The 14,043-nt window shown below is 41.4% G+C and overlaps 1 protein-coding gene across 2 annotated transcripts in view; it reads right to left on the bottom strand.

The window, feature by feature from the left end:
* Positions 1–13,754, bottom strand: part of lima1a (LIM domain and actin binding 1a) — a 33,816-nt gene extending 20,062 nt beyond the window's left edge. Inside the window, exons 1-4 of one of the 2 annotated variants that reach the window (XM_008293790.1) lie at positions 13,581–13,754; positions 9,674–9,843; positions 8,311–8,356; positions 1,322–1,723 (exon numbers count right to left, since the gene is read on the bottom strand). In XM_008293790.1, the coding sequence (XP_008292012.1) occupies positions 1,322–1,723; positions 8,311–8,356; positions 9,674–9,798 (573 nt within the window). In that variant the 5' untranslated portion in view covers positions 9,799–9,843; positions 13,581–13,754. Of the gene's footprint in view, positions 1–1,321; positions 1,724–8,310; positions 8,357–9,673; positions 9,844–11,498; positions 11,631–13,580 lie in introns of those variants that run through there. The other variant, XM_008293791.1, reaches the window with a different exon arrangement.
* Between the last annotated feature and the right edge of the window lie 289 nt (positions 13,755–14,043).

The following is a 14,043-nucleotide window of genomic DNA, read 5'->3' as shown; positions in this document are numbered from 1 at the left end:
TATATTAAAAGTTTTATATACAAGGGTTTGTTCCTACATCATTCATAGTCTGATTCATCAAAATGTGTTATTTTTTCTGGCTTGTGAAGGAATAAAACGAGTGTTAAAAGGTCGTGACTGTTAAACTGAGTGAGAACAGAAACATCCGTCTGCTGCTTCTTTGATTCTCACAACTGCTCGTAATGTTCTCCTGCTGTTTCTAAATGGTTCTCTGTGTCGAGGAAACTCAGCGTAGACGTTGTTCCACCTCCGGCACTTCTACGGCTTAACTGGCCTGGAGCTGATGCATGACTGGAAGTTAAATTCCTCCACTTTTATGCACCGCAAATAACAATTAGCTGCCTGAGGAGCGTGAAGCAGAACTTAGAGATGTGTTTCCTGTAAGTCAGCTGAGAGTGTGTGTGTGTGTGTGTGTGTGTGTGTGTGTGTGTGTGTGTGTGTGTGAGCACCATGTGACTCTCAGCATGACAGCACTGCAGGGATGAAACGTCTGAGAACAAGAAGACGCTTTTTTATTGTCTTTATCTCAAACTGGAGTGAATCATGAAGCCGTTTTGTTGGAGGTGAAACTGAAGACAGTTTGAAAACGTAACGCGGTAAAAGTCTTGATTTTCACTGCAGAGGCTCTTTATTGCTCAGTGGTTCTCAAACTGGGGGTCGGGACCCCCATGGGGGTCCCCAGATAGTTTCAGGGGGTCGCCAGATTATTGTTAAAAAAATAAATAAAATAAAGCCGACATTTATTAAATAAATGTGTATTAGGGCTGTCAGAATTAAAAGTGTTTCCTTCTTCCCACTTGTTTTTCAAACTTGTTATTATGATGATTTGATTATGTGATGTTATTATTCTTTTTTGCTCTTTTTAAAGTTGTTTTCTTTTGTTTTTATATTTTTTTCCCCTTTCATTTGTTCAAAATGAATTCAATTCATTTATTCAAAAGAAAATTAACGTGTTGATGTAAAGAGATGAATCTGTGGAATTAACACATTCATTTTTAACACATTAATGCACAAACAACAAAGTTATTACTGGTGAGATATTAAAAATTCTAACTGGGGGGTCATGAACACAAACTGATGTCATCTTGGGGGTCGTGGCTCATAAAGTTTGAGAACCTCTGGTCCAGCTGATGGAGCTCATTTTAACGGTTTTATGTGCTGTTGGACAGCAGAGACAGTAACAGTGCATCATAGGTTAGAAATGTAAGAACTTAAAACACTGAACAGTTAAATATGATAAATGTTGGTTGTTGGTTTGTGAATCCAGTTTTTCCCTTCATGTGAAACATTAGGCGTCACAGAGGAGAAGAGAAGAACTCACCTGGCTCTCTTGGTTCTCTCCTTTTTCAAACATCATCTTGAGGCTGTTTAGAGGAACGCTGGGTTTTTCACATTCAGGAACCTCAGCTGCTCCAGCCGGTTCCTGACCCTCCGACTCTCTGCTGGCCTTCGCCTCCATATCCGTCAGATCCTGAGCTGACCGGCTGCTCTCACAGTGAAACTGGCCCTCTGGTTGTGCGATGGGATCCGATATGTTCTCGATCTGGGACGCCGGTGTAGGTTTGAGGCCTGCTGATGGATTAATGCGAGTCTGCGGGACGTTGGAGCTGCAGGATGAAGCCTGCGGTTCGGTTCTGAGGCCGGACGGCTGCTGCTGCTCCCAGCGTTTCTTTAAAACACTCAGGTTCCCGCTGCACAGCGTCGAAGGCAGAGGTTCTGCAACCTGCAGAGAAACGACAAATACGTTCAGCTAAAAGACTAAACTGGCATCATTCTTCTGTTTTGTTAATTCCAACAAGTCTAATGAACAACCGGTCTGTGGCTCGCACACCCACTGGATCCCACTGAAAACCATAATCCTGAAAACAGCTCAGAAACATCAGAACAGAGGTTAATTAATGTCACCTAAAGCTGCATTGTTTACCAAAAACTATTAAAACACATTATATTTGCGTGACGACCCAAAGGAACAGGCTACACAAAGGAAGATGTAAAATACTGCCCCAACATGGACATCATCTCTGGACTCTTTCTGAAGGAGCTAAAAGTGAAAAATAAAATATAAAATGGTCCAAATATCTGCACGTCCACCTGGATCCAGACAAACGTCACAGCTCGTCATCTACAATGTGCTGCAAGAGTTATTAATCCTTGAACCGGATGAATATTTGTCCTGCATTCATTTAATTTAAATGAATCAGAAACCCCAAACCTTGTAATGATCTCTAACTTCTACCTACAGCTTGTATTTTACTGTCTCCTATTTGCTTCAGACCTTGTATTTGTTGTGGAAATCTGGACGAGCCGTCTTTGTATTTCATAGTGAAGGATAGTAAAGCAGAGGAAGAAAACGGAGCCAACGTTTCAGCTGAAATACCGGAGTCGTGTTCAGACGTCTGACCAAGAATCAAACAAGACAAAACAAGTTATTGAAGCATTTGCCCTTTAAACACAGTCACAGTCTGTGAGCTCTTCTCATGAACACAACAGCAGCTGAGTGTAGATAAAGCAGAGAGAAGACAAAACCAGAACAAGGTCATGAAAAACAACAACGATTTTCCTCTTAAGCAACCCCAAGAACAGCCTATTGTATTTTCCTCGCAGCCTTTTTTGTTTTGTACATTTGTGTATTTTCTTAAACAGTTGTTCAAATGTCTTGTTTTGTTTAACAGCAGTGAAAAGTTCACCATCAAAAAAGGCACAAGAAGAAAATCACTTCTCACATTTCAGAGGAGACTAAAATCACCAGCTTACGTTTTTTTTTTTTTTGCCTCCAAGAACAAGTCAAGTTAACATCCATCAGCTCCTGTTGAATCACGACCAGATCAGTGTTTCTGCAGGACATTGAACCTGACGTTGAAGCTTTTGGATATAAAATCTCATCTAATACTAATTACGACAACATTTACCACAAATGTCTAACGAGATTTAAGATTCAAGAGATTCAAGAGGGACAAAACTCCTGAATCCTGTTAGAATTAGTGTATAAATTCCTGAGTTATAACCAAACACGGGTTTTCTGAGGCCACAGTAACTTTTAACCAAACAACTGAATGTTGGCACTGAATTGAACTTAAAGAGCCCACATTATGCACATTTACAGGTTTTATCATTTTATTTTTTGGGCCTGCTAGAATACGTTAGCATGCTTTCTCTCTACTGTACTTCCTGCAGCAGCCGGTGCTCTCTTTAAGCCCCGACTTCCTGAAAAGGCCCGCTCTGATTGGTCAAAAAAGTGAAGCAAAATTGGGTTCGCTTACGATATTAATTCAAACACGACTTCCTCCGACGTCATGCAAACGTGGGCAAAGATAATGTCGTGAAATCAAGATGGCAGCAGCTTCAGTTTCTCCAGCGAGCGCACGGCCCCGTGGCATGATGGGAAACACGCAGCGCTCACCGGATCTTGCAGCCGATTGGTTTAGACGTTGGCTAAACAACATGACGCTTGACTGTTAATTTTAGCGGATTCATAGAGATTGTTAAGCACAAAAGTCGATTATTTTCCAAATGTCTGTCTGTAAAACAAAAACACGTCTCTGACAACATCGCAGCTGGAGTTGTTTTGTCCAAATGTAACCGTAGATGTCGAAGAAATCACCGTAAACTGTTTTGTTTGTTTTTTACTTAGCGTGATGAAGATTCACGAGCCTTTAACTGATTCAGTGTTCGTGTCAAGTTTTGGGTTTTACTGTTGAGCGAATGCAAAAGTTTATTAATGTACAAGTTATAAAATGTGAAAATAGATTTTACAATTTAACCTGTTTGGTTAAAATTTAACCGTAGAAGTAGAAGAAATGTTCAGTTTTTTTTACTCGGCAGGATGAAGATTGTCAAGCGAAACAGCCTTCAGCTGATTTGGTGTCGGCGTCAATTATTAGTTTCAGCGTTGGATAAAACATTCACTTTAGAAGTTGTGTTTACTAAATCTAGTTTTAGAAGGAATCACAGTAAAATATTCATTTACTCAGCAGGATTAAGACTCAAAAGACAAAAGTCTGTCAAAGATTTTGCATCAGCGTCAAAATAAAACATCAACTTAAGCACAAAAGTGAATTAATTTACTATTAATTTGTCTGTAAAACACCTCAAAAACTAAAGCACGTCATTAACGATGTCGCTGCTGGACTCGTTTTGTCCAAATCTAATTGAAATATTGAAAATATTTAGCAGATTAATCCCTCATTCATCTCTAACCTGCTCTGGTCTTGTGTCTAAAGTCTGTACAGGATACGAGGAGATAACGCTCACTTACGCTGCCAGCCACACAAACAATCACACAACAAACTAACTGCGATGACTCACAGTTTCTAAGACGCTGGCAGACCGGCCTGAGTGATGCTGGCTGTTTCTCAATCTGTTCTTAGTTTGCTCAATAAATTCCATCAATGTTGGACGCGGGCCATCCGATTCTGAAACTGCTGAACGAAGCTAAAAAACAAACACCAAAACCAAACGCAAACACGGGTCCAGACAAGTTAAAGTACATGTTAGCAGCTGGAGTGAAAGTCTCAGCTGAGCAAGAAGAGAAAAGACGTGAAAAAGGGAAAAACAAAACTTCAAGACAAAGGAGCTGCGAGCGGCTCCGACGTGCACATCTGGAAAACCTGGAAAAACAAAGCGGAGGGTTTAAAAACCTGAGATCAGATGAGCCGTCCGGTTTTCTAAACGTGCGTCGAAACGCAACAAGCTGCGACCAGATGTGAAGAAACGATCAGAATGAAGCAGCATGAAGTCAGCGGCGGTGGTGGCGGCTCAACCCCCTACAGCAGCAGCAGCGAAGGGGAGGAAACCGAGCGAAGGGGGTGAGGGGCGGAGAGGAGAGAAAATCAGAACCAGAGACGGTCAGGGAGGGAAGAGAAGGAAAATAAGTCCAGGAAATGAAGGAAAAGGTAAAAGAGAGAGAGACTAGGAGGGAAAACTTCCCACAAAGAGCTACACAGAGAGCAAACCTGCAGGAAGAAGGAACTTCTGCTCAGTTTTCTTTGTGCATTCGGGTCAAATATTGTCTGAAAATGGGAATATTAGTGACAAGAAATGAGTATATTATTGGCAGAAAGTGAAAAACCATCACGAGAAAGTGGCTGAACGTAGATCCACGATGTTGTACGAGAACTTTGCTTTGTGGAAAAGTTTTCCCCTCAAAGTTTAATCAGATCTAAATGGATTCTAACTGAAACCTACCTGTAGTTACACACAACCGGCTCCACTTGCTTAGTTTTCTTACAAAATAGTTTACTTTCTTTGGGGGACGTGAAGATAGTTCAGCTGTTCTTATGCAATAACATAAAAGCCATTTTAAATACAGCAATCGATGGAAATCGTAATAAACTCCTGATAAGCCTCGGCTGATATCTACGTCTGATGTTTATGTAGAGACCGGATCATGACCTTTATCTCATAGCTCTGCAGAGAACAAGGCCAGAAAAATGCTGCAGGACTTTCATTTATCTCCAGGAGTGACAGCAAATTTAATAAAAGTAAGACACGAGGAAGAAAAAGTGAGTTAACACGACATCTAATCAGACAATGTTCTGCCTTAAAATCACAGAGAGTCGACTGAGGTTTGGCAGGTTTCATGTTTATATCCGTTAATGTCTCACTTTAGCCTGCTAGCATTTGCTAATTAGCACTAAGTGCAGCTGAGGCGGATGACAATGATGTTAGTTTTTACAGGTTATAAACGAACGTATAGGAAAAGAAAGGGCCAATCCAAGTAAAGCAACACAAGATTAATTATAAAGCAGCCGTAAGGAGGTTTTAAAAAAGCAGCTGAGATATTTTTATCTGGACTAAAGCACACAGAGCAAATCCTAAAACTAATACAGAAGCACAGAATCCAAAGAAGCTGCACAGGATGCCACAAATATTAAATATGCAAGATGATTCAGAATGAAACTCAAATGTAAAGTTTAATATGGTTTCAACACAAGCAGATCTCAGTTTGATTAGGAAGCCACATTCACCTTCTGGGAGGTTTGGGGGGTTCATATTAGCTATAACTGGCACAGTCGTGACTTGCTAATCCGACCCTTAACAATCTGAAAACCTTTCTATTCGACAGGTTTGTAGGAAACACGAACGAATCTTTTTGTGACAAAGATTCATCTGTTTCAATAATTCCACGACAGAAAATTAAGCGTTATAGGAGTCACTGGAACCTGAAGACCATCACGATACACAGTCAGATGTAATCACCCGCTTCCATTAAAGAAAAGGCAAAATTCCCATTAGTCACTCAAATAACTAGAAACTGAAAAAAGTAATAATAAATAAAAATTTTCTAAATTATAACTTAGTGAAACAAGACGTTGCTTTTGAATTGTGGTTGAAAAGAATAATTCAAAAAATAAAAACAAAACTGCTGATGAGCAGTGAAATCCAAACACCTGTCAACAGGTGCACAAGTCTGACTGAGAGTTACAGAAACACCTGATGATGGCAGTGATTGGCTCAAAATATTAGTTTATGGGTCCCATCATGCTTGATTGATTGTGGGGTTTTTTTTGGTATATATTTCTGTTGAACCACAATTCAAAAGCAATCATTAGATTTTTATTTATTATTACTTTTGTCCATTTCAACTGATTTCAGCCGTTGTTTTCCTTCTTTAATGGGAGGCTGTGAAAACATCTGAGGACGACTGTGCATGAGTGTAAACGTTTGATCACGACTGCAGCAAACGACTGCATGAACGTAAAGTAAAAAAGCCAAAGTATGAAATGTGGAATGAAGCCCATGAGAGAGAAACAACCTGACAGAAATAAAAATGTTGCACTGAAGCAGAAATCAACGACTGTGATTTAAGCTCCTCTAAATATGCATTGTGTTGATGCTTAAAGAGGCTGCGTGACTCCACTTTAAGCCTTCCTGCGACAACAGACAAACAGAAACACAGACGCTATAGGAAACACAACGAACTGTTTGCATCATCGCTTGAAACAAAGGAGTCACAAGACGGACCGAAACCAGGATGTGCGGCGATTATAACGACCTCTGAGCAGATCACACGTGTCAAATCTGTCCGTTTGTTCATGCTGATGTTCTGCTCTGCTCTGCAACAACACGGCATTTACTGTCTGAGCCTGTGGGGACGTTAACACAGGAATTCCCCCTCTGAAGCCGATCTCATGTCTTTATCTGAATCGAGGGTCTGAGGACGGGAGACGCTGTACAGAATGCAAAGCCGTTCTGAGGTGAATTTGTAATATTAGACAATATGAAAATAGAGAATATAACGAGTCCCGAAGCGTGTATATTCAGCATTTATCCCGACAGTTGCTATTCATCTTAAAGAAAGCAGGCGCCTCCTACGAACCCCGACTCCTCTGAGTGTTCGCTGCTCCTCTTTTGGCCACCGGTTGAAAAACTTAGCAAGTTTGGTTCTTTAGAAACTCCCTTACGTTGTTCAGTTTGTTAATATTTATCAACTGGTGAAGAGTAAATGAAGATGGAGCACAGCACAAATTAAACATTTTCAGGTTCGCCTAAAAGAAAAAAAGCACTTTCAGGATAATGATGTGTTTGTAATGATCCAGCTGCAGCTTCAAACCTCTCCCACATCAGCGCACAACATGTGAACATTCCCTCTGCAAAGGTTGACTCTGATACAGTCAAGCAGAACAACATCAGAGAGTTTTTAGTCCAGGCGAGCTCACAAATAAGTTGTTTTTTATTTAACTTTCACAACTAAACTATTAGTAGAGAGTCAAAGAAAACCTGCAAATCAGAGACAGCTGGGAAGAGTTTAAAAACACGACAAGTCTCTTTGTCTCCATCATGAGGCCACAGTGAGATCTGAAGCACGTTTCTATTCACAACCGTCTAGACCAGGGGTCTCCAATCCTGGTCCTCGAGGGCCGCAATCCTGCATGCTTTAGATGTTTCCCTCTTCCAACACACCTGATTCAAATGATCAGGATCGTTATCAGGCTTCTGCAGAGCTTGATGATGAGCTGATCATTTGAATCAGGTGTGTTGGAAACATCTAAAACTTGCAGGATTGTGGCCCTCGAGGACCAGAGTTCGACACCCCTTGGTCTAGACATTGATGTTAATAAAAACTCTTCAGTGCGATTCTACCAAACTTGATGCATGTTTTGGGCGTAGTTGTACCAGCAGCCTCTTCACTCAGCATAACAATCTCCAGAAAACAGCAGCTTGTTGCGTTTTAACAGGATACGACCTGGTGTCAGGGGTTAAACATGGTTTTCTGTTCTGCCTGCAGGAGGTTATTTAGATGTATGAAGGAATGAAAACGCTGAAAATGAGAATCTGTGTGTGTGTGATGCGCACTAGGAGGACTCGTACCGTTTTCTTCTTCTCTGCGTTTCCCTCCTCTGCTGCCAGCTGGTACCTGAAAAGGAAGAAAGTGAATCAGAGGAAATAATGGAAAATAATGACAAACAAAGAAAGCCGCCGCCGCCGCAGCTGCTCCTTCTGAACACACCCAGGAAATTAATATGAAACGTCCCCGCTGGTCTCCAGAAACAGCAGATGAGTTCATGCATGACAGTGAATCTGGACGGAAAAGCTTCAACCCACGAAGGTCAAACAGGAGGTCGGGGAGTTTAGTTCAGCAGAGTGAAGCTCTTTGTGAAGCTTAACTCCAGCAGGTGGACAGCTTAAGGCTTTTAGAAAAGATTTATTTCCTTTATTATCTTGCTTGTAATACATGTTTAACATGTTTCTATAAATGTGCACTTCTCTAAGAGCAAAACAAACGTACAAGTGGCCAAAAAACACTTCTACAAGTAAAATCAACCGGAGAGGGAACCGACTCTGGGCTTGAAGCAGAAGTGGTGATGAGAGTTGTTGTTGTCATTTATGGAGTTCATGTTGAAACAAGATGGACAGCGACAGAGTGATGTTTTGCCTGTTTTTGTGGCACACATGATCCGATAAACGCGGTTTTGTTTTTTGTGTGGACTGCAAGGTGGCGCAGTGGTTAGCACTGTTGCCTCACAGCTAGAAGGTCGCCAGGTCGTGAGGACACCCAGGATCTTTCTGTGTGGAGTCTCCATGTTCTCCCCGTGCAGCGTGGGTTAAAAAATGTCCCAGACAAATCAGAGCACTTTGCTGATGAGCAGTGAAATCCAAACACCTGTCAACAGGTGCACAAGTCTGACTGAGAGTCACAGAAACACCTGATTATGCAGGGATTGGCTCAAAGGGTTGTTCAACTAAATATCAGTTTACGGGTCCCATCAGGCTTGTTTTTTTTGGTTTGTTTGTTTTTTTAATATATTTCTGTTGAACCACAATTCAAAAGCAACGTCATGATTTTCATTACATTTTAATTTATTATTACTTTTGTCAGTTTCTACTTGATGGCCGTCTACACCCTGCTGGTCAGATGCAGTAACTGCAGGAACCATCCCTCCATGCTGCCACTTTCTCATTTCACAAATGAGTAACTTGATCTGTGTTAAAGGGGAAGAAGCTCTGTGTGATAAAGAATCCGCCTCAGCGCAGTAAAGTCTGCAAACCAGACAAAAAGGCAGCAGAAAAACCGGCTCCACTGGTTTGCCCTGATGCTGCGATAGTTTTAACAGAAAAAGAGGAAACTGGAAACAGCTGAGTGGCAGAAAGAAGCTGTGAGGAAACCTGTGACCTAAATTCTAAACAGAGTGGGAGTGAATTATTTAACTCGCGCAGCAGAGGCAGGGCTTACTTGGAGAAGCGCTCGGCGATGGCGTTGTTCTTTCCCCGGGCGGAGACGATGGACAGCTCCTTGGCGGTGACCCTGAGCGACTGAGACGCCCACTGACGGCGGCTGAACGGGGCGACGGAGGCCATGTTGGACGTCGAATCGATCTGCTGCGGGATTTCCAGGAACAAACTCTGAGACGAGAAGACGGAAACATCACAAACGTTACGGCTGCACCAAGCTCCCGTTGCAAAGATGTTTATTGTTTACCAGCAACAGTGACTGTTGTTTAAAGAAAATCCACACAAACAACCATGTTTGCATTGAAGCCTCATGCTGCAGACAGTTTGTTGAACATTTAACTGCCTCAGAGACTCGGACGTAGAGAATTAGACACTAAAGCAGCTTAAACATACAGCTGGTATTAAATCATTTGTATCCTCCGTTGTCTCAGCTGTATTACATGCTCTATATAAGTGTCGCTTGTCCTCAAACTTCTGCTCGATGTATTTGCTATTTTCAGATTACCATACTGTTGATTGAACACCGTTTGGCTGAAAATCATTCAACAAGTGACTCAAAAGCCGACAGACGGAAAGGTTTAAGGCTTGAATCAGCCGTTTCAATCGTCTAAACAGTTTGATTCACGTCTATACGACAGGCACAAGGCGACTGCGACAAGCAAATAATCTTTTTTATTTCAAGCAGCAGCAGCAGCTTGATTTTCAACTGATTCATCAGTTTAAATACAAAAAGTGAGTAAACATGTGAATAAAATGTGATCAGAGAAGCAACCCAGGATTTGTTAAGAGTTAAAATCATTTCATTTCCGTTTCTATTTGTCTGTCAGATTGATAATTAATGAAAGTCCACCAACAAATTTGGTGATTTTTTTGTAAAATGAGGAACAGTTTCAGTTTTTCTGGGTGTCCTGAAAATAAATAAACCCGACACAACAGGTTCAAGAAGTTAGTCAGGCAGTTGTTTTCTAAATTAATTGGTTTCAAACTATTATTGAGCAGAGCACAGGGACAGCATCAGTAAAATATTAGGTTTCCTCTTATATGACAATAACAAAGAAATGTTCATCATATCTTCTTACAAACAAAAAAAAGGGTATTTAATCAATGATTACAGCAGTTGGAGCTTAATTTTCAGACTGTGAACTCTGATTTACTTAAAACTAAATACATAAAGTGAGTAATCATGATGTGAAAATTATGAGACCCTAAATGTTTCTCCTACAAACCAGGAAGTTCGCCCCTCTCACAGTGGCTAAAGCTACGCTAACAGCTGCCACAGATTAACCTGAAACAGAGTCTGGAAAACAATAACTAATAATGCTCCAATAAATGTGACAGAACAGTGAAAGATGAAGAAAACAGAGAAGAACAGCAGACGTCACTTCAGGAGACAAACTGATCAATTAATCTCAGTCGATCCCACACAAACAGAGCAGAGACCTAATCAGTCCTATTTCTGATTTACATATTTAGTCACCCCTATTAATGAAGTTATGAATGACAGGTCCTCTGCTGTCACATGCTGTTAAAACATTACTCTTAATTTGTATAGGCTCCAATTATCCGTTAGAGGACTTTCTCGATCACCAATAATCAAAAACACATGGATCAGCCGTGTTTGCATTAACACCACGCACTGCAGACAATTCAGTTAACATCTAAACCAACAATGACTCAAAGACTCAGACACACAAAAAGAAGTCTTCAGCCAAACAGACATCTCATTCTCCAAACGTAAGCGCTTGATGCGGTTTCTTTAACAAACAAACCATCCTTCCTGCATGTTTAAAACCCTCCTCACAGAGCTGAATAAAAGTCGTACTCACATGTTTTCCACTGTGGTTAAAGTCAAGCTTCACATCACAGGAGCCAGTCAGCTTTTCACATCAGTACAAAACCTCACCAGGAGTCAATACATTTAGTGAGACAACACATTTGACTGAGTCAGAAAGTCAATAGAGCGTCATGCAGCCATCGACCATCTGTTCCCTGCCTCTCTGACGGAGGCCTGAGGGCGAAAACCAGCAACCAGACAACCGATACGCCTGCATCACACAAAAACCCTCCTGTCCACACGCTCATGCTTCTACCTGCTCGTTTCTTCTGCAGCCTCGAGGCCGCAGACGTGCAGCCGCACGCAGCAGCAGCAGCACATAACTGTCATCTATGAGTTATTCACGCTCCGGATGGATTAAACAATGAGGCCTGCAGCAGCCTGACGTCACCCAGCAGGTGGAGCATTGTGGGATGTTTCCCAATTAGGGCTGGTTTGTTAATTACTACAACACTGTGTCCTTTGTGTTCTGCTAAAATAGCATCCAGAGAAAAGTGTGTAACATGAAGAAGACTCCTATAGACTTCAGCTGCTCAGTTATATCATTTATAATTCTAAGGTTTATTTTACAGTTAACTGAGTCTATAAAAAAAAAAGTGACAAATCCAGATTTATCTCAGCCCTAGGGGACATCTTCTTATGTTTTGTCTGAACAACCATCCACAAACCAAACATGTTGAACTCACCGTAATTTAACAGAAGAAGTAAATTCCCACATGTGGGAAGCTTTTAATTATTATTGCAAAATACCTTCAGTGACTAACTGATGACCACCTGCTGCAGGATGTTGCTCAACCGTGAGAATGTGAGAAGTGTCTCCTACATCATGACGGCGTCATCACATTATCTGTTGATCAGTGCTTCTGACTGAGGGCTGAAAATATCCACCACAGAGTCTAATGTCATTGATTTAAAGGTTTAACTGAGTCGAAAACTCAAACTATTGAGTAAACAACAAGACAAAAAAAAAGAGGAAAATGCAGGAAATTTGCTAAAACCATCAAATGTTTGACACTATTGTTAAAAAAATGCCTTAAATTATTAATTATATTCCCCTGTTGGGGAATTAGGACCACTTTAAACATTTCTACAACCACAAAATGTGACCACGGTCTCCTATCAGGTCAGGCCGCTTTCAATTTTTCTGTTTTTTATTTTGGTGACTAAAAGGAGAAAATGCTCATCACTGTTTCCCAGAGTCCAGTGTAAGGTTTGAATGAGTCCAACAGTCAAAACACTGAATCAACAACAACAAAAAGAGTAGAGAAAACCAGAAACTGTCACATTTGACAAGTTGAAACTGTCAAGTGTTTGACACTATTACTGACAAATGCCCTAAAATGATTAAGTGTGGAGCAGCTTATTAATTTATCCAACCATGAGGATGTGAGAACTGTCTCCTGTCTGATGTTTAGGGCCAAATATACAGATAAATATAAGTCTTAGTGAGTCCACAAGTCAAAAATATTAAGCAGAGAAATGTACAAATTTAACAAGCTGAAACCACTATTATTAAAAAGTTCCTGAAACGACAATAAATAATCCTGATAATCACCTATCAGGGGAGTTAGGACTGACTCATTCATTTCTACAACCATGAAAATGTGAGAACTGTCTCCTGTCTGATGCTTCAAGGCCAAATGTAGAGCACTGTCAGCTCATTTATTGGTCATGTTTTATGATTAAATAGCACAAAGACTCATAACAGTTTCCAAAGACATTCAACATAATCGTGTCGAAAATGATGGAAACTCAGATGGTCAACCTGGGATCAAATCCTCCTGCAGTCAAATTCTACCTCATGTGATCGGAGGTGAAACACAAATGAAGGATTATAGTGGCTCGAGAACAAGTCAGCAGATACACAAAGCGGCATGTAAAACTCATGCAAAGTTGTCAAGGTCAGTCACAGAGACGATAAAAGGAAACATCCGAGTATCACCGGGTTGAAAGCAGCAGCCTCAGATGCCTAAATGTGCTGACAAACTTCAAACACACATTTTCCTAAGAATGAATTAGAAACACCTTGAGACGCACCAAACAGAAGCTTCTCTTTGTTGGAATCTCCACCTACCTGCTGCTTCGCTCTGCGCCGGTGTCACTCCACTTCTGTGTTTCTTTCTCTTCCCACTTCACAGCTGCTTCCACCAGCGCTTTGAGAACGAGACAGGAAGTAGGAGGAGCCACACCGCCCCCGTTTGACTCCTCTCGGCCAATAAGGAAGCAGCTTCCACCTCCACCTGGCAGGTACGAGCTTCGCCTTCCCGGTGGTGTTCAGCGGCAGCAGAAAGAAACCAGCCTGGAGGTCTGAGAGACGATCCGGCATCAGAGAGGAGGGAGGACGGCGGGGGGAATCCCACAGTGGATTCCTGGAAGCTGAGTGACTCCTGGCTGCCCACTTCATCACAAGGTCAAGACTTTAAAGGATGTGACTCATTCACAACACGGGCGGACTGCAGTAAAAGAGAGGAGGGTGGACAGAAGAAACACAGTGTTTTAAAAGAGGGAGGGAAAACTAGCATGTCCTCTCTAAGGGC

The sequence above is a fragment of the Stegastes partitus genome, unplaced genomic scaffold (assembly GCF_000690725.1).
Source record: "Stegastes partitus isolate 25-593 unplaced genomic scaffold, Stegastes_partitus-1.0.2 Scaffold913, whole genome shotgun sequence".
Taxonomy (NCBI): Eukaryota; Metazoa; Chordata; class Actinopteri; family Pomacentridae; genus Stegastes; species Stegastes partitus.
The sequence above is the reverse complement of the archived record's forward strand: the minus strand, read 5'-3'. Positions and strand labels throughout refer to the sequence as shown.